This window comes from Cajanus cajan, chromosome 3, assembly GCF_000230855.2.
Source record: "Cajanus cajan strain Asha chromosome 3, NIPB_CcT2T_4, whole genome shotgun sequence".
Taxonomy (NCBI): Eukaryota; Viridiplantae; Streptophyta; class Magnoliopsida; order Fabales; family Fabaceae; genus Cajanus; species Cajanus cajan.
Window position 1 is genome coordinate 63,475,653 of NC_138519.1, and position 20,913 is coordinate 63,496,565.

Sequence of the window (20,913 nt, forward strand, 5' to 3'; positions counted from 1 at the left end):
TATTTATATGTAAAAATTTATATTATTTTTCTTTTCTTTTATTTTTTTAAAATTATTCATATTTATTTAAAAGAAAAATAGAAGAAAAAAAAAAGAAAAAAAATAGGAGCGGGGGCGGGGACGGGGCGGGTAAACCCGAACCCCGCCGGGGACGGGGATGGGGACCTAGATTTTACCCCCGGCGGGTATCGGGGGCGGGGGCGGGAGCGGTTTAAATTTGCGGGGGCGGGGGCGGGGAACGTAAAACCCGCCCCCGCCCCGTTGCCATGCCTACCCCTGCCTCAGCCCCTGATTGGATCGAAGTGGTATAAATTTTTTTTTTATGTATATTACTGCATCACATCAAAGCCTTAGAATCATGTATTAAAGTGATAGAAAAATGATAAATAATTCAAAAGATCTTTCGAAAATCGTTTCGATTAAATAAAATATTAATTTATATTATAAAATATTCAGTTAAATAATTATTTTATAATAAATTTATTATAAAATATTAATATTTTAATATTTTGGATATGTTTTAGATATCAGAAGATGTATTATTCTTCAAAGTAATATTCAAATCACTCAATGCTACATTTCTATATTAAATGACCAAAATAGGATAAAATTTTTCAAAAATTAAAATTAATCCCAAGAAATTTAACTCGGGAAAAAATATATTTAACTCAATCTATTTTTTCTTCGTTTGATAAAAAAAAAAAAAAAAAAAAAACCGGGAAGAAAATATTCCAACAGCTAAGAATAAATAATCAACAACAAAAATTTAATTTCTCAGGAAGCAGTAATTGAATTGTTTATTATAATAAAATAAAATCGCAGAAAATTCAACAGGAAACAAAGGCGAAGAATGAATAAAGAAAAATGATGGATCCATAATCCCAAATCCACGAACCACAACCACCATGATTCCGATCCTCCTCTTCCTCTTCCTCTTCCACTTCCCCCTCACGCAATCCAAACCCTCCCTCTCCGCCGTTCCCACCAGCCTGACAAACTCCGGCGACACCGTCCACCTGACGTGGACCGGCGTCTCCGCCCCCTCCGACCTGGACTTCCTGGGTATCTACTCCCCGGCGACCTCCCCGCACGAGCAGTACCTCGGCTACCGCTTCCTCAACGAATCCGCCACGTGGCGGACGGGCTCCGGCTCCCTCTCCATCCCCGTGGTCAACCTCCGCGCCAACTACTCCTTCCGCATCTTCCGCTGGACGCGCGACCAGATCAACCCCAAGCGCCAGGACCACGACCACAACCCGCTCCCCGTGGCGAGCCGCCTCCTCGCCTTCTCCCCCGAGGTGGGCTTCCTCCCGGGCCGCGGGCCCAACCAGATCCATCTGGCGTTCGCGGAGCGCCAGGATGAGATGCGTGTCATGTACGTCACGGGGGGCCCCGACGAGACCTACGTGAGGTTCGGGGAGAGGGAGGAGGAGCTCCAGGGCGTCGCCGTCGCGCGCGTGGGCAGGTACGAGAGGGACCACATGTGCGACGCGCCTGCCAACTCTTCTGTGGGCTGGAGGGACCCCGGTTACGTTCACGACGCGCTTCTCACCGGCTTGAAGAAGGGGCACAAGTATTATTACAGGGTATTCAACTATGAAACTTATTTTTTATTTATTTATTTTACTAGGGAAGTAAATGTTTTTGGTTTGATTGGATTTGCGAATAGGTTTCACCGTAGAGTAAACTAAAACTATTTTATTTATAAGCAAATGAGCTTCACCGTAAGTAAAATTATGGTGAAGGATTGGATAAAACTTCACCTGTTTGGATAAAAAATAGGAAAGAAAAAGCAAATAAGCTTTACCATAAGTAAAATTAGCGTATATAGAAGCTTATTTGTAAATTGATGAAGTTATGTGATAGAGGTTGTATGGGTTAGTTTATGCATAAGTTTATTTTTTTTCTTTCTAAAAATGCTACCTAAGAAGTTTATCCAAACAAATCTTAATTTGGGATGCTCAATGTTGGAAATATTAGAGGAAACCATTTTAGCACTCCCCAAAAGTAAATTTCAAATAAATTCTGATGAAGGTGCAATTCATTAGTCGAGTAGACATTCATTTTAGTCATAAATTTAGAAGGCACTTTTATGGGTCTCTGAAACAAAGAAATTGTTGAATAAGTTTTTAGAATGTTAAATAAGTCTTATATTAACTAAGAACTACAATTTTGGTTCCTAAATAATACATATGTCAATAATCACATTTTTTTTTTCGAGTTTTGGACCAAATGTACTTTCCAGGACTTGTCTTGCAATTTCTTAGTTTCGAAAACTGTTAGGACAATACTTTCCTAATTCAGAGACATGCTTATTTTTTGTCGGTCACAGTTGTTAAGTTTAAAGACTGAAATAAAATAATCAGAAATTTTGTAGACTTATTTAGAGTTTTTCTAGTTTCAAATACGTGATAAGAAGTTGCACTTTAAGTGTCTCACTTAGGGGTGGGTAGACGGATTCGGGTCCACGAGGGGTCCGTTTTTTTTAAATCCGTATGATTATGTCTAATTTTTAGCCCGGCTCGTGAAGTCTGCGGACTTGGTGGATTTAATCCGCGGGCTCGTGGGCTAGTCCGCGACCTTTACTAATTAATATTTTTAAATATTATGATTTTAATATTAAGTTGTGTATTTAATTTTTTAAATTATGATGACAATAAAATTATGTTTAGTTGGTATGTATTTGTTAATTGAATTACTTTTATGACATTTTGATGCTTTTATTATTGAAAGTTTGGTACTATTATTTAAGTATTTGTAATTATTTTTATTTTAATATTTAGTATTTAAAACCATTTTAACTATATAAATTTTAGTATGATAAAATTTAGCTTATAAATTTTTTTTTTCTTCTTCTAATTTTATGTATTTTTATTTTTTAAGAATTTATTATTTTGAACTATTATTTAGGCTCGCAGACCGGTCCGTTATCAACGGATTTTGGTGGTCAGGATACGAACTTAAAAAATAAGTCCATTTATTTTATGGACCGGACTTATCCGGCCCGTATAAAACACGGATTTTACGGACCGGACCTTAAACGGGCCAGACCGGTCCGTTTACCCACCCCTCTCACTCAGCTAAAAGTAGGGTCCTATCCTATGTTTTGGTTATTATGGCTCTGATGCTAATGTGTCTCGTCGGATCACATTAAGTGGGATGCCGTGCCGCTTAAATGCTACATTTGGAAGTGGGCACTAATGGGTCACGCGAGCATTTGAAAGAGTTTAATTTATAACATCTGTGAAAGTGGTTTTAGTTTTTTTAAAGAGTTTACGTTATTCCACCATAAGTGTATACATAAATTCAATAGGATTTGATCACTTTATCCAGTCAATTTATTCATTAATATGATGTAGTGATAAGATAAATTGTTATTGAATTTTTTTTTAATATTGTCATTTAGTCACATCACAAATCATCATGGACGGAGAGTATGTTAATTTTTGTAATATTACATGATTTTTTATTAAGTGACAATCTAAAAGCTTTTTATATTCACACTACATGCCTATTAAACTCAATTTTATTTAAACCTTATTGAAATGAATAAGTTTCAAAGTTATACTGGTAAATAAGTTTTTGCTTGTTAAAAGAATGTCGAATAAGTGTTTAATTGAGCTATTGCCTATTTGAGGGATTGATTTTGCTTTTGTAAGGAATTAGGATTAAATTGCCTGCTGTTATTCAGTTTCAGGAACAGAATTAATGTTTTGCTCCCAAACAGTGATACCTTATGAATGGAAAAATGTTGAGATATTAACTGATTAGATTAATTTAATATGTGCCAGGTTGGAAATGATAAAGGAGGTTGGAGTGCAACTCATAGTTTTGTGTCGCGGAATAGTGATTCAGATGAAACAATTGCCTTTCTGTTTGGTGACATGGGAACAGCTGTACCATATAATACATATCTGCGAACCCAAGATGAAAGCATATCAACCATTAAATGGATCCTCCGTGATCTTGAAGATCTAGGTGAAAAGCCAGCCTTTGTCTCTCACATTGGAGACATTAGTTATGCAAGAGGTTATTCATGGTTGTGGGACCATTTTTTCACTCAGATTGAACCTGTTGCGGCCAGAGTGGCATACCATGTTTGCATTGGCAATCATGAGTATAACTGGCCTTTGCAGCCGTTCAAACCTGATTGGGCTGGTTATGGGAAAGATGGGGGTGGTGAGTGTGGTGTGCCTTACAGTTTAAGGTTCAACATGCCTGGAAACTCTTCAGAACCCACTGGAACTGGAGCCCCACCGACTAAGAATCTTTATTACTCATTTGATATGGGATCAGTGCACTTTGTGTATATTTCCACAGAGACCAATTTCCTTCCCGGGAGCAACCAGTACAAGTTCTTGAAACATGATTTGGAATCAGTTGACAGGAACAAGACTCCTTTTGTGGTGGTTCAAGGGCACAGGCCAATGTACACTACCAGCCATGAAAATAGGGATGCTGCTTTAAGAGGAAAGATGCTTGAGCACTTGGAACCTCTTTTGGTGAATAACAATGTCACACTTGCTCTTTGGGGTCATGTTCATAGGTACGAGAGGTTTTGTCCACTGAATAACTTCACGTGTGGTGGTAATGTGGGTCAGAAAGCAGGGGACGGAAAATCATATACTGTTCATATTGTGATTGGCATGGCAGGGCAAGACTGGCAACCCATCTGGGAACCGAGGCCCAATCATCTTGAGGACCCAATCTTTCCACAACCAAAACGGTCTCTGTACCGAGGGGGTGAGTTTGGGTACACTAGACTCGTGGCTACAAAGCAGAAGTTTGTTCTTTCTTATGTGGGAAACCATGATGGTGAGGTGCATGATATGGTGGAAATTCTGGCATCTGGTGAGGTTGTCAGTGGGAATGGAGATTGCAGTATCAATGATGCTATTAGTGATGCTAATTCTAAACCTGGAAGTCAGGTTGTAGAATCCACATTGTCTTGGTATGTCAAAGGAGGAAGTGTACTGTTGCTTGGGGCATTCATGGGTTACGTATTTGGTTACGTTACAAGCAGGAAGAAATCTGAGGCCCCGAGCAATTGGACTCCAGTGAAGACTGAGGAAAGTTGAACTGTATATTACTATTTACCACCTTTTTAAGTAGGCCATGAAGGTTCACCCCCAAAAAAAACGAGGGAATGAAGGTTTGGAATTGATAGAGTTCCACTCGTACTTGTTTGATTAAAATACCTAAGCTGTCACCTCATATACTTGAGGACCTATCTTTGTATATATTCAAATTTTCTTGCTGAACTATGCCGTATGAGGCATTTTTATTGTGTTGTTGTACATCATTCAAGGTAATATAATCTGTCGGATGAGACCATACTGTTGTAAGAAAAAAAGTTAGATGAGTGTAACTTTGATGTCGCAATAGGAATTTACTCAATTTAATCCATAAATTTTGTATGCCATGTCTTTTCTTGATACATAAACTTAGAAGGGAGACTATCTTTGTATATATTCAATTTTTCTTGCTGTGTGCCGCATGAGGCATTTTCTTAGGGACTTGTGTTGTACATTAAGGTTAATATAATCTGTCGGATGAGACCATGCTGTTGCAAGAAAAAAAGTTAGATGAGTGTAACTTTGATGATTTGATCAATGAATTTTGTATGCCATGTCTTTTTTTGATACATAAACATAGAAGGGAGAAATGCTTGTACCACTTCACAAAGTCAAGCAAGCCTCTGGTTTCAACGAACATTTACGGCATACTTACATGTAACCCATCAATTAATAAAATGTTCTAGATTCAAATTCGAATCGTGTTTGTTACGAGCAAATAGCGCTGTTACGAGCCAAAGCTTGTTTTTCATGTGTAGGATTTTAAGCCAGGGATAGGAGAGTAGCAATGTTGCGTTGCACTCCAAGTGGCCATATTCAGACAAGGAGCCAGCGTGCAGTGTCAATATGTGGATAAAAATTACTGAAAAATCAAAATGAGGAAGACAGAAACCGAAAAATATCGGAGGGGTGATTTGGTCATTAGCTAGTTCCATGTATATACAGTTAAATCCTGATGATTCTTGATCATGAAAGGAAGAATGAGGACCAACCAACCAGTGTCACAATAAGGAATGGAGATAGCGACAACCAATATTTTGGCTCGTGTTCAAAATTAGATTGAGAGTACCAAGATATTAAATAAAGATAAGAAGACAAACACACTTGCACACTTCCACTTTCACTCATTTTATTTTTCTTCCACACCAGTCAAAGCAGCATGGCATAAACATTATTTCTGTGCTGCGTGTTGCTATTTCCTCTGTGACACGCTGCTTGGAAAAATAAAGACTAGCAGCAATGGCTGCTCTACCCTTCTCAACACCCTGCAGGCATTCCAACTCACCTTTACATCACAATTCAAAATCAAGTTTCACAGGTTTCAGTCAAAGACACAATATTTGGCAATTGTTTGCCATCAAAAAGTCAAATTCCAGAAGGGCAATACGAAAGCTCTATGTGAAGAATGTTGCCAGTGACAAGAAGCGGGAACTGAAAGATCCACCCACTGAAGGTTGCTTGCTTGCATTTTCTATTTAGTTACTAATTCGGAGTTATATATTTTCCTTTTGGGGAAACAATTTTTAGGTTTAATTGGTTGTTGAGGCATTAGTGTTCTTAGAAATAAGAAGTGGGGAACCATGCCCATGATCATGTTCAAGCATAGATTTAGTTAATTTAACTGTCAATGCACATTATAGCTGATCTAAATAGTGTTTTTTTTTTGTTTACTACATTTTCTCCACCGAACATCTAATTGGGTTAAAATGCGGCACTATAGGAGATGGCTTACAACGCATACTAACGTTATTTCAGAGAACATGAGAAATATTTCTCCATAATTTTTTAAATTTTAAAATAAACATTATATTATTGTAAGTTTTGTTGAAGGTGATGTATCGTGAGATATATAGGACTGGTACTCGACTGATTAGCGTGCTGTTGCTCCATTCTCCTAGTCTTTTCATGCTAAACAAGTTTCTCTGATTCTTAATGGGATTAGTGGTAAAACCTCATATTAGATGAATAAATTCGGTGTTTATTTATTCAGTTAATCACGCTAGCAACTCTTTTAAGGAATTTCACAGCCAATATAGCAGTGTCCTCTTGAAGTATTCTCCAGATTTACCCCTCATCTTTATGTTTCTATTGAACTTAAAATATATTTATTAGTATTACAATATAGACCTCGCTTTGTTTTTCTTTTTTCTGTAAACAAGGTTCTAATTATTATCAATTCTTTCTCTCGTAAAACTTGCAGACACTTTCAATGAATTTATACCAGACTCTGCATCTATTGCTTCAAGCATCAAATTCCATGCCGAGTTCACCACCCCTTTTTCTCCAGAGCAGTTCGAACTCAGTAAGGCTTACTTTGCAACTGCAGAGAGTGTTCGTGATTCCCTCATCATAAATTGGAATCTAACAAATGACTACTATGAAAGGATGAATGTTAAGCAAGCTTATTATATGTCTATGGAGTTTCTACAGGTTCATATTGAGTTCTCTTTATTGAGGCATAGGTCATTTTCATTGCGAAAGTGATTTCCAATTTTAATTACTATTTTTTCCTGATTGTGAAGGGTAGGGCATTGCTAAATGCAATTGGGAATTTATCGCTCTCTGGTCCTTATGCAGAGGCTCTCAGAAAGCTGGGTCACAATTTAGAAGATGTGGCTAATCAGGTTTATTCATATTACTTCTTGTCAGAAACTATAAAGTTTGTTAATTTTTGTATATCAATTAGCCCTAAAGATAGCATGTTAAGTGAAAGTTGAGCAAGACTGCAAGACTAATGCTTCCGTGTCCATTTAACAAAATTGTTATCTATTATCTTGAGGATTTTCTGCTGTTATTATTCACCGTTTCTTTAATAACTATTAGTAAGCTAGGATTTATCTAGACAATAACTATAGTTTCAAATAATTAGTTTCATGTTTGATTCCCCAGATCATTAAAGATTCTTTTTAGAGAATATTGTTAGGAAACAAGTAATCAAGTTTAACAGTAAAGAGCATTTATCTTTTATGGAAACAAACTCCTAAAGGACTATGAAAAACTGCAGAAGAACCGCATAATAACACTTCAGGAATGTCAGTTTTATGCACAGGCTGTTAATAATGAAGTAGAGTTTATTTGAATGCAAATATATGTGCAATCCACAGGAGCCAGATGCCGCCCTTGGGAATGGGGGATTAGGTCGGCTTGCTTCTTGCTTTCTGGACTCCTTGGCAACTTTGAATTACCCTGCATGGGGATATGGACTTAGATACAAGTATGGTTTATTCAAACAGCATATAACGAAGGATGGACAGGTGGAAGTTGCTGAAAACTGGCTTGAGGTAATATTTATATGCATCTATTCACAGTTAATGGCGAAGCCACTTTTCATATTAGGGTAGGCATGCATTGTTCTTTAACTTTTTTTATTACTCTCTTTGGGAGCTTTGGAAGGCTATTTTAGTAAAGTCAGAAGTTCTAATGTTGATTCACTGACTGAAGTGTCTCTATGCAGATGGGAAATCCTTGGGAAATTCTGAGAAATGATGTCTCTTATCCAGTTAAATTCTATGGAGAAGTTATTTCAGGGCCAAATGGAAGTAAACAGTGGGTTGGAGGAGAAAATATATTGGCTGTTGCTTATGATGTTCCAATACCTGGATACAAAACTAGAACCACTATAAACCTGCGTTTGTGGTCCACTAAAGTTTCACCTGAAGAATTTGATTTGCGAGCTTATAATTCTGGAGATCATACCAAAGCATATGCTGTTATGAATAATGCCGAGAAGGTCTGTGGAACATTTTTTTTTCCCTTTAACTTTAAGAATATTGTAAGTTGTAGCTGTTTTATGAACAAAAGCTTATTTTCTTCTTGCTACAAATTGTACTTACACCACTATTTCATCAGATAAATTTTGTTGTATTAACACTAACTACAGTAGACTATCTGCATAAATCACAAATGATGCTAATTTTTTTTTTTAAAATGTTATATTGCAATCAGATCTGCTATGTTCTGTACCCTGGTGATGAATCAATAGAAGGAAAGACTCTACGGCTGAAGCAACAATACACACTTTGCTCTGCCTCTCTCCAGGACATCGTTGCACGCTTTGAAAAGAGATCGGGAAAGAGAGTAAACTGGGACACACTCCCCGATAAAGTGGTGGTGCAAATGAATGATACTCATCCAACTCTTTGCATTCCTGAGCTAATTAGGATATTGATGGATGTGAAGGGTTTAAGTTGGGAGAAAGCCTGGAATATTACTAAGAGGTGCTTCCTTTTGCAAAGTCTGTGTATTCACCTTATATTGAAAGATATAAACCATTGTTGAGATTTCAGCTAATAGTTTAGACTTTTAGTAGATTTATTCATTAAAATGGTATTATAGCCTCCTAGTTCAATACCATTGATTAAGTTGAATTTCAGCACGAGGCAAGGGCTTAGTCCATGCTTTAAGCCGAAAGGGATCTTCCTAAGGGGGAATGTTGCTTTTAGGAGAATTGGTGTTTAAAAATATGGTTAAATACTTTTTAGCCCCTATAATTTCACTTACTTTTTACTTTTTAGTCTCTATAATTTAAAGTAGACCTTTTTAGTCTTTATATTTATTTTTTTTCAGTCTCTTTTAGTCCCTATAGTTTAAGCTTTTAAGTCCCTATACTTTAATCCTTTTAGTTCATATTCTTGTAGTATTTTAATTCTTTTAGTCCTTGTTATTAATTTTTTTGTAACATTATCTTTTTTGTGTTGACGTGATAGAGGTATTAATCCAACTTTATGTCTTATGTCGAATTTATGATGTTAGAATTATTCTAAATTAGGTCTCTCGATACTTTATATCTCTTTTGCACCCTCACTTGTGACACTCATTGTTGAGACATTTTTTTAACCCTTACAAAATTGCAGATCTTTATCACGTCAACACAAAAGAGACAACATTATAAAAAAAAACTATAGAGACTAAAAGAATTAAAAGACTGAAAGTATAAAGATTAAAAATTTCTATCTTAAACTATAAGGACAAAAAAAAGATTGAAAAAGATAAGTATCGAGACTAAAAATGTTTATTTTAAAATATAAGAACTAAAAGATAAAGTAAGTGAAACTATAAAGACTAAAAATATATTTTAACCTAAAAATATTATTTACTTGTAAGGGTTAGCAAGCTTGTTTTGTTCTAAAGTTTCTTTTTTAATCTTTGGCTTGGATGCAATTGTGTAAACAAAACTGCTTATGCTACATTGCCAAAGTACCAATCTGCCAACTTACACAGATAGAGCTGGTTCCTATTTTAATAATACCATTTTTAACACATTAAGTTCTTTTTTGATTCACTTTCGAATGTCACTACTACGTCGATTTTTAAACATTGTCTGATACCTCTTTTAATGAATCTTCTGTTAGAACGGTTGCTTACACAAACCACACAGTTCTACCGGAGGCACTAGAGAAATGGAGTTTGACACTTCTGCAGGATTTGCTTCCCCGACATGTGGAAATAATAAGAAGGATAGACGAGGAGGTAATGTCAAACATATGTGGCTATGATTTTCAGATTGTCATGCTATGTATAGTTCTCGGTGTTGAAAAAACAATTCAAATTTTCAAATTCAAATATTTGAGATATTTAGATTTAAAAGATATTGATTCTTTTAGGATATCGTTTATAATTGAAATATATTATATTTATTTTAGAGATTTATTTTCTATTTTAAAATTAGGATGTAAGGTCAATAAATAAAGACTCTTGAGATGAGAAGAAACACTCGACTTGTAGAGGGGGTCATCATGTTAAATGAGAAAGGAGATCATATGAAAGAGGGTTTCCAAGTTTCGCTAGAAAACTTGTGAAGGGGGATTTTCAAGTTTCGTCAGAAAACTTGTGAAGAAGGATTTTCAAGTTTCGCTAGAGAATTTGTGAGAATTGGATTTCCAAGTTTCACCTATAAAACTTGTGAAGAAGAAATTTTCAAGTTTCATCCACAAAACTTGAAGGGAGGATTTTCAGGGTATATATGTAATATATTTTGAGATAAATAATAAACATCTTGGACGTAGGCATGAAGAACTGAACTACATTAAATAAATTGTGTGATCCTTTTATATTTCTTTTATGATGTTGTTTTAATGTGTTTCTCATTATTATTGTGCGTAAAAAAAGGAGATTTTTTTGTTCCCAACACTCAGTTCATATGTCCATTCACATGTCATTCTTTATGAAATCTTATCTTATTTAATGTTATGCATGTTTGCTTTGTTATGCAGTTGATACATGAGATCATTGCTGAGTATGGGACGGGTGATCTCGACTTGTTGGAACAAAGATTTAAAAAAATGAGAATACTAGAAAATATCGAGTTTCCTAACTCAGTGTTGGAGTTGCTTAATATTAAAACAGACACTCCTACTGTTGATTCTGTGGAGGAAATTGATGTTGATGATAATGAAATAAAGGCAACGGAAAAAAAGGAAAAAGAAGAAGAAGAAGAAGAAGAAGAAGAAGAAGAAGAAGAAGAAAAAGAAGAAAAAGAGGACGATGATGATGATGATGTAGTAGGAGAAGAGGAACAAGAAGATAATGAAAACCCATCTGTTGAAGAGGATATTGACAATAAAATAGAAGTGAGATTCAAAGTTGATCCAAAACTACCAATGATGGTTCGCATGGCTAATCTATGCGTTGTTGGTGGGTTTTCTGTAAATGGGGTAGCTGCAATTCATAGCGAGATTGTAAAAGAGGAAGTTTTTAATGAATTTTACAAGGTAACAATACCAGCAGACTCTTTCTATGATTTCAAGAACAATTATTTCTTGGGATCTCTCTGTATATATACATCCAAAAAATAAAATGATAATCAAATTTCATTATCATATAACTTTTGACAGTTGTGGCCTGAGAAATTCCAGAATAAAACAAATGGGGTGACTCCAAGAAGATGGATCCGTTTCTGTAATCCTGATCTCAGTAAAATCATAACCAAGTGGATTGGAACAGAAGACTGGGTAACGGATCTTGAGAAATTGGCTATACTTCGCAAGGTAAATTAATTTAAAATAATATTTGAATTAGGTAAGTTGTTCGTGACATGATTTAACTTCCACAGTTGGATAATGAATATATGTGCATGACTGATCATATACATAACTTTATAGTAGCAGCAAGCAATATAGGTGGTTTAAAGTTGGTGCACAATTTTTTTATGCACAATCTCCATGGTACTCTTTAGTTCTTATTGAAATTATGGGATTTTAGATATTGGGGAAAAAATATAAGAGAGTGAATCACTAAATGATATTTAAGAGAACGAAAGTGTGTTGATAAATTAGTTCTTCTACAACCTAGAGCACTAACCTGTTTTTGTATTAATCATAATTCTTAGGAAATATGGTAACTAATCCTAATTCCTATGAGATAATGAGGAATAGGGAAACTAATCTTAGAGGATAATCTAAGCTATGATAAAATATTTTCGTATATTCCAATAGTTTCTATTTTTTTTCATATAAATGAATTTTATTTAACAGTTTGCAGATAATGAGGATCTACAGCTAGAGTGGATAGAAGCAAAAAGAAGAAATAAGATTAAGGTTGCATCATTTCTCAAAGAGAAAACGGGTTATGCTGTCGATCCAAATGCGATGTTTGATGTACAGGTTGGTTATCTGTCACCAACCACTTAATTTCTTTCTTCTACTGTTTTAGTTAACATTTGTATCGAAGGACTGGAGTGCATATTTTCATCTTGACCAAGGAATAAATGTCAGTTCGTGGTTCTTCCTTGATACTTCAGTGATAACAACTCAATCATACATAATTCACAAAGGTGTTTGCTTTTGATATTAGTATTGATTTAGAATTCCTAGCAACGCTTGGGCAGTAGGATCTCAGACTCATAGTCATCTTCTCCTCAGTTGTTATAGAAACTCTTGTAATTTAATAGGGGTCAATTTGCCACAGAAGAGAAGGGACTCAACCCTGTATTGTTAGCTAAAAAATCCTGTACTGCAAAATAACATCAACCTTTTGTGAGAGATTCTTACATACTTTAATAGTGTTGCAATTAACCATCTAAATTTTGTTTTAAAGTTAGTCTAACAACACAGATTCAATTTTTATTCCATATTTTATTTTTATTGGCTAAATGTAATGCTTTTGGAGTATGTAATATTTTCTCCACAAATACACAGGTGAATTAGGTGATGATTATTAACTAAAAATAAATCACAACTGGATATGACCAATTACTAAACTACACATAAAAACCCAATCATTGTTATTTCACTAGAGATCAAGTCTTGCATAAAATCCTACTTGGGAGAAATGGATAAAATTAAAATTCCAATGGCATGTTTTATCTGCACTCAATTAAAGATGAGAGATAGATCTAATGTATTCATTTTCAGGTGAAGCGCATTCATGAATACAAACGACAGTTACTGAATATTATGGGAATTGTTTATCGCTACAAAAAGATGAAAGAATTGAGTGCTAAGGAAAGAAAAGAAATGTTTGTTCCTCGAGTTTGTATTTTTGGGGGGAAAGCATTTGCAACATATGTTCAAGCCAAGAGGATAGTAAAATTCATCACAGATGTAGGAGCTACAATCAATCATGATCCAGAGATTGGAGATCTTTTGAAGGTATGATTCAATTTGGGGGATAGATATCTAAGCACAAGTATGATGTCATTCAATATTTTGGTTTCACTTGCCTAATGATGGTTAAATAAAAATCTATTTGTTTTTCTCTGAAATGCCACTCTGGAAGTAGCTTACTCCTGGATTAAATCCCATTCAGGCCGCTTTGCCTTTGGTTTAGCCTTTCCCTCCCACACCAGGTCTTAGATCTCTTCCTTAACAAAAAAAAAAATTCTACTTTATTGTCCGGAGGATTTGGTTCATGTCTATAAGTTAAATAATTAAACATCTCATGAGAAATGGACTAAAGTAACTAACAGCTTCATGCTGATACCTCAGACTTCATAATGATCATAAGTATATCGAGATCCCTCCCGCACAAAAATATAAATATAAGATGTTGGCCAAGAATTTTTAAGTTGTTGGTTAGCCAAGTCTCCAAGGAAAATCCAAAATAATTATGACAATGGGTGTTAAATATTCTCTCTTTTTTTTCTTCTATAAAGTAAGACTAACCTTAGTCCTTGTCTTAATCTGTAGGTTGTATTTGTTCCTGATTACAATGTCAGTGTTGCTGAAATGCTAATTCCTGGCAGTGAGTTGTCCCAGCACATCAGGTACTTTTCTTTATTAGTGATTCTTTTATAAAATAAATTACTTTTGGTTTACAATCAAATTGGTTGGTTTTGTAATCTTGTAAATCCTAATTTGAATTCATTTTATACGGCTGATGTTATCATTAATGCTACAAGTTTTTGTTTCTTACATTTTTTTGCCTGTTTGTTTAGTACGGCCGGGATGGAGGCCAGTGGAACAAGCAATATGAAATTCGCAATGAATGGATGCATACTTATAGGAACTCTTGATGGAGCTAATGTTGAAATAAGAGAAGAGGTTGGAGAGGATAACTTCTTTCTTTTTGGTGCACGAGCTCAAGAAATTGCTGGTCTACGGAAAAAAAGAGCTGAGGGAAAGGTAACTAAATTTTAAAAGAAATAAGAATCAATGATTCATCATTCAATGCTTTCTATCCTTTTCCTTCCTTGTTTTTCTCACACTCTTCCATATCAGTGAATAGCATTGGCTGAAAGTAAAAGTAACATCTACTGTAAAAGCTTAAACAAGTTCAGGACCCTCATGTTCTGCTAATACGCTCAACTACCATGATGCATTTCCAAATATTGTATTTGCATTGTGGGAAGCAACAAATTATATATAATCTAATAATTGAAGATTCTATGAAAGTCAGTCTCTACATCCTCTAAGTCATTATTATTTGAATAAATAGTATATGCACAGGTAGTGTAAAAGATTCTTACACTATTATCTTATTACAAATTGTCATTTATGGTAAGTTTGTTAATTTTTATAATAAGTACATTAAAAGTCATATCAACAATAATTTCTGATTGATTGGCTGTGTAAATTGGTTTACATTAACAATATATAAAAATTAAACTCTTATTATTTTATTCCAAACAGGTGGAATTATCATAATCTCAATGTTGTATGGTTTTGTTACATAATATGCACAGTTTGTACCAGACCCAAGGTTTGAAGAAGTTAAGGCATATGTAAGAAGTGGTGTTTTTGGGCCCTACAATTACGAAGAATTGATGGGTTCCTTGGAAGGGAATGAAGGCTATGGTCGTGCTGATTATTTCCTTGTTGGAAAGGACTTCCCTAGCTACTTGGAGTGCCAAGAAGAAGTTGACAAGGCATATCGTGATCAAAAAGTAAGTATTATCTTTGCCAAGAAGAAGTTGACAAGAAGAACTAAACATGAATTTGCATATGAACTTCTTTGTCCAATTTAATTCCTGATTAGCACCTATCTTCCTACAAATGTCCAAATTTATTAGCATGAATTTCTCACGAACATAATAAATGAAATAGCATTCATTCGACACATTTCTATATCATATTGCTTAATACATAGGTTTTAATGCAAGTAGTTACTATGATATCAACCGTGCCATGTGGCTCATGTAGTGATTCAAAATTTCATTGATGTGGGTGCAGAGATGGACAAAAATGTCGATCCTTAACACAGCTGGTTCATACAAGTTCAGCAGTGACCGGACCATTCATGAATATGCTAGAGATATATGGAGAATTGAACCAGTTAAATTGGCTTGAAAAGTTACTCATGCTTCGTGAATTTTTTCCATTTTCAGCTTCTTCGTCTCTTCTAATTAAAGTTCACGAGGGCTTGAAAACATTGAGGACGGGTTTAATTAATTTTCTTAAATCACCTAGCTAGTGCAATATATAGATGAGAACCTCCTCTGTTGTTCCACCAGAGTTAATGTTTTCTTCATACATTTTGTATTTTGTTGTATGTGTAAGAAAAAAAATCAAATAAAATTAAACCTACGATTCTATTTTGAATGCAGATTTTGAACTATGTAATCAAAATCAAATAAAATTATAAAAACGTTTAATACAAATTAGGAGTATTTTTGAAACTTTTTTTTATTAAGAATAAAGAACATTTTTTAACAGATAAACTCGTAAAAAACTTTTAAATTTGTATTGAAATAGATTCTGATTCTGATTCTACTCTATAAAAAACCAGCTTGTACAACTTTACATGGGAACTGCTGCATACACGAATTAACGTTAAGTTTTCACTTAACTAGTATTCCGTGTGTTTGTATCAGCTGCAAAACCTGATTTTTCACATTTAACCGAAGGAAAAAATAATAGCTTCTTCGTAAATTGATAATTGGACGTGGAGAGTCCGTTTAAAAACTGAAACAAACACGCACTTCATGAATATCACGGCACCCCACATGCATTTCTGTTTAGCTAACAATTTCTTTTATTTAAAAAAAAAGACTATTAGATAAATATGACAACAAAAATGACCGTCGCAACAATTACTCGTTTTTTTTTAATTAATAAACAGTTAATTGCTCAATATTAAATATATAAAGATTAATCAATACATAATCTCTTATGTAGGTGTATTAGTTTATGTTGGTATTCAATCAGGATTTTGTGTTACTTAAAATCAATCTAGTGGTATTCAATATGAATTTTCAAGATTTTTTAAAGAGTTCATTAAAATTCATTAGTATTCATTTGAGACTTTTTATAACTTAAAAATAATTTATTGGTATTTAAAAATATAAAAATTTTAAAGGATTGTTATATTATAGAGATTTTGAATGACTTTTTACTGGTATTTATAAATACCAAATTCATAAAACAATCCCATAACCCATCAGATTTTGGAAGATTATTTGAAGTAACTTTTTAAGGGTTAAAACCCTATTTTGGTCCCTTATAATCTTTTTTTGTTTCAATTTAGTCCCTAATTAATTTTTGGTCTCAATTTGGTCCCAAATTAATTAATTGGTTTCAATTTAGTCCTAAATTAATTAATTGGTTTCAATGTGGGACTTTCCGTCCAAATTGCTTTAACGGTGTTAACTTTTGGCCACGTGGACGCCACGTAGATGCATACGTGGCATCCACGTGGACGAGAATTTTTTTGAAAACACCTGGACCCAGAACGGCCCGTTCTGAAACCGGAACGGGCCGTTCTGGGTGCACTTTTGGTGTGTTAATTTTGCATCCGGAACGGCCCGTTCCAAGTGCAAAATTAACACACCCAAAATGCACCAGAACGGCCCGTTCCAGTTTCAGAACGGGCCGTTCCGGTTTTATTTTATTTTTTTTATATATAAAATATTAATAATTTTATAAAATATATATTATTAATTATATTTTAATTATGTTATTATATCCAATAAAATAAATATATTAATATTTTTTTTATATTTTATTTTATTATGTTTATCTTATTAATTTTTATCATTTTATTCCTTTAATCTTAAATAAGTTGCAAAAAATTATAAAGTGATATTCCTTTTATCTTATTAATTATTATATTTTTTAATAAAATTAATTAAGAATATTGGTTTAATTGCATTTTTTATCCCTCAAGTATTACAATTGTGCAGTTTTGTAATCTCCAAGATTTTAATTGCATAATTTTAGTCCTTAAAGAATTATAATTGCGCGATTTTGGTCCTTCAATTTTTAATTGAACAATTTTAGTCCCTCAAATATCATAATAGTATGATTTTTGTTTCTCCCATTAAAAATTAATAATTTTAATATATATATATATAATGTTTTAAAATTAAATAATTATTTATCTATTCAAATTAACGTATATTATAATTTTCGATATTATATCAATAATATTATTAATATATTTATAGAAAAACTAATAATTTGATAAATATAACTTGTTATATATTAATATACTTTTACAAAAATATAAGTATATTAATTAGAAATATATATCTGATCTTATATATTTATATTTTTGTAAAAGTATATTAATATATATTAAGTTATATTTATCAAATTATTAGTTTATTTATAAAAAAGGGTAAAAATATTATTGATATTAATTTATCAGTAATATTAAAATACTAATAATATATAAATTTTATTTATTTAGTAATAGTAAATATATATCATTTGATACATTAAAAAAAATAATATACGTTAATTTAAATAAACAAACAATTATATAGTTTTAAAACATTATATATATATATATATATTAAAATTTTAAAATTATTAAATTTTTAATGAAAAAGACTAAAATTCCACAATTATGATATTTGAGAGATTAAAATTGTTCAATTAAAAATTGTGAGACTAAAATTACACAATTATAATCTTTTAAGGACTGAAATTACTCAATTAAAACCTTAGAGATCAAAATTGCATAATTATAATATCAAAAACACAATTAAGTAAAGAATATTTTATTCACAGTTCTGGAACGGGCCGTTCTGAAACCAGAACGGCCCGTTCTGATTTCAGAACGGCCCGTTCTGCTTCATTGGTGATGTTTTAATTTTGCAACCAGAATGACCCGTTCCGGTTTCAGAACGGGCCGTTCTGGGTCCAGGTGTTTTAAAAAAAATTCTCATTCACGTGGATGCCACGTATGCATCTACGTGGCGTCCACGTGGCCAAAAGTTAACACCGTTAAAACAATTTGGACGGAAAGTCCTACATTGAAACCAATTAATTAATTTAGGACTAAATTGAAACCAATTAATTAATTTGGGACCAAATTGAGACCAAAAATTAATGAGGGACTAAATTGAAACAAAAAAAGATTATAAGGGACCAAAATAGGGTTTTAACCCTTTTTAAGTGTTTCAATAATTTCTAAGTGAGTTTTTCATTTTTTTTTCTAAGCTCATGTCTTCTCCATTTTTTTTTCTGCTAATAATATTGCACTACTACTCATATATAATACTGTACTACTATTCTCATTCCATTTCCCTATTTGGTGAAACTCCTGTGTGTAAATAATAGTGTCATTGAGTTGCTCTATTTTTCTTTTCGTTATCTTTAATTGTTTTGCTCTATTTTGCTCTATTTAGTTGAGTTTGTTCATTAGATATATAACATAGAAAACACTTGAAATTGTAACTTTTAAGTAGTAATTTTTTTAATAACATGTGTCAAGAAAAGGGAAAGATGAAAGCTAAAAAATTGATATTTTGATCTTTATAATCAATTGTAGATCTTCAAGACCTTGCAATCAATTTAGATTTACTATAATATGAATATATATATATATATATATATATATATAAGATGAATTTGAGTTAGGATTTTTGAGAGTAGAATGAGATAAGAATGAATCTTAGTTGGGGGAAGGACCATCTCACTACAAAAACTGCGATCTCTCTCCCTCTATAGAATTTGTTACTGTTATCCTTCCCCTTTCATGACTCAACAACTATTTTATTTCTTTTTTTTAATATGAATTTTATTTTTAATTTTTATATTGTGAAATTAGGATTTTTTATATTTAAAAAATAAAATTAACACAAGACATTACAATTTCTTAGAATTTAATACTAAAAATATTTCATTACGGGTGAATAATTGAAAGCAATTAAAAAAGTTTAAAAATTATTTTGTACCTGTAACAAATTTTAGATTTTTTTTTCTCCTAGTTGATGTTTGTAAATTTGTAAGATATTTAAAATGAATAAAAGTGTATGAAGACAAACTTTCACTTAAATACCAATATAAAATGCATGAACATATTTAGTTATAAAAGAGTAGGCTAGCTGTCCCACTATTTTTTTAATCATTTATAAATTTATAAATAAATTATTTTAAATCACAAATTATAACAAATTTGAAATGTTGTTTAGAATAATTTTTAGCATGTGCAACACTACATAACTTTCTTCGTAAAGAGTATCATTATGATGAATTTGCAATTGGAGTGGTGGACGAACCTTCATCTTCAACATTATCGATTAATAAAAATCATAATTTTAACCCTATTATTAAAACCCACGAGCAAAAGCGAAAAGATGCTAATACTTGGAGGACTAATATAACTATGAATATGTGGGTGAATGATATTTAGAAGGACATGATACTACGGATAATTATTATTATTATTATTTATCCAGACATTGTTATTTTTTTCTTATTATTTTTGTCTTTAACTCTTTTTAAATTTAAATGTATGAAAAAATCTTGAACTCTTATCATATATAAAAAATTTACGAAATTCTGCAAAGTTCACAAAGTTCTGCAAAATCCATTAAAATCCTGATTTAAAGTCTTGCGGAATTCTATAAAGTCTTAAAAGTCGTGAAAATCCTGCAAAATCTTCTAAAATTCACATGACTTTTTTTTAACTAAAAAAATCTTTTAAAATCCTAATTAATTCAATACACCCCTTAATTAACCACTTGAGGAATAAGATTAAACAAAAGATTAATGTTGAATCACTACTACATTTTAACTCTTTAGCAACATTTTCTTTCTTACATTTGTTAAAATGTTACTATATATTGAATAAATAAATTATTTTGTAACATTTTTTTGAAAAATGTCATTAGATAGAGTAACATTTTTTATTTCAATATTATTCTTTTTAATTGTTTTCAAAATCAAAGTTCCATATCGAGTAAAAAAATGTCATATAGGTTATTTTGTAACATTTTTTTTAAAAAATGTTACTATAAGTGCTTATAAAATCAAAGTCACACATCGAATAAAAAAAAGTATATTTCTCTCATATCTAAATGTTATCCATAATTAAAGTTCCACATCGAATAAACGAATGACTCATAAAGAGTATATATAATCATATAGTTATACTCAAGATAAATAAACTTTGATATTTTATATGTAATTAGTGGTGACTAATTAAAGAGATCTTCAATCTTCTCTTAAAGAAT

At 32.6% G+C, this 20,913-nt stretch overlaps 2 protein-coding genes across 3 annotated transcripts; both read left to right on the top strand.

The window, feature by feature from the left end:
* Positions 1-799: 799 nt before the first annotated feature.
* On the top strand, positions 800-5,410 carry LOC109795696 (putative inactive purple acid phosphatase 2). Its single transcript, XM_020355197.3, has 2 exons — positions 800-1,586; positions 3,792-5,410. Exons 1-2 carry the CDS (start codon positions 906-908, stop codon positions 5,076-5,078), a joined length of 1,968 nt encoding a protein of 655 aa, XP_020210786.2. The 5' UTR covers positions 800-905; the 3' UTR covers positions 5,079-5,410.
* Positions 5,411-6,169: 759 nt separating this feature from the next.
* On the top strand, positions 6,170-16,055 carry LOC109795682 (alpha-1,4 glucan phosphorylase L-2 isozyme, chloroplastic/amyloplastic). Of its 2 annotated transcripts, XM_020355175.3 has the most exons (15): positions 6,171-6,528; positions 7,276-7,505; positions 7,598-7,699; positions 8,180-8,356; positions 8,530-8,805; positions 9,021-9,292; positions 10,427-10,544; positions 11,288-11,785; positions 11,909-12,061; positions 12,548-12,676; positions 13,427-13,663; positions 14,201-14,277; positions 14,449-14,635; positions 15,196-15,396; positions 15,683-16,055. In XM_020355175.3, exons 1-15 carry the CDS (start codon positions 6,315-6,317, stop codon positions 15,797-15,799), a joined length of 2,988 nt encoding a protein of 995 aa, XP_020210764.2. In that variant the 5' UTR covers positions 6,171-6,314; the 3' UTR covers positions 15,800-16,055. The 2 variants fall into 2 exon arrangements, with proteins under 2 accessions (XP_020210773.2, XP_020210764.2); XM_020355184.3 differs by lacking the exon at positions 15,683-16,055 and having other exon boundaries at positions 6,170-6,528; positions 15,143-15,282.
* The last annotated feature ends 4,858 nt before the right edge of the window (positions 16,056-20,913 follow it).

What these genes read in the sequence shown, in the direction of transcription:
- LOC109795696 (XM_020355197.3), top strand. Translation starts at nt 906, where the DNA reads ATGATTCCGATCCTCCTCTTCCTCTTCCTCTTCCACTTCCCCCTCACG. An exon ending in GGCACAAGTATTATTACAGG is followed by an intron (nt 1,587 to 3,791) that starts GTATTCAACTAT and finishes AATATGTGCCAG; the next exon opens with GTTGGAAATGATAAAGGAGG.
- LOC109795682 (XM_020355175.3), top strand. Translation starts at nt 6,315, where the DNA reads ATGGCTGCTCTACCCTTCTCAACACCCTGCAGGCATTCCAACTCACCT. An exon ending in GAAAGATCCACCCACTGAAG is followed by an intron (nt 6,529 to 7,275) that starts GTTGCTTGCTTG and finishes TAAAACTTGCAG; the next exon opens with ACACTTTCAATGAATTTATA. An exon ending in TTATGAATAATGCCGAGAAG is followed by an intron (nt 8,806 to 9,020) that starts GTCTGTGGAACA and finishes TATTGCAATCAG; the next exon opens with ATCTGCTATGTTCTGTACCC.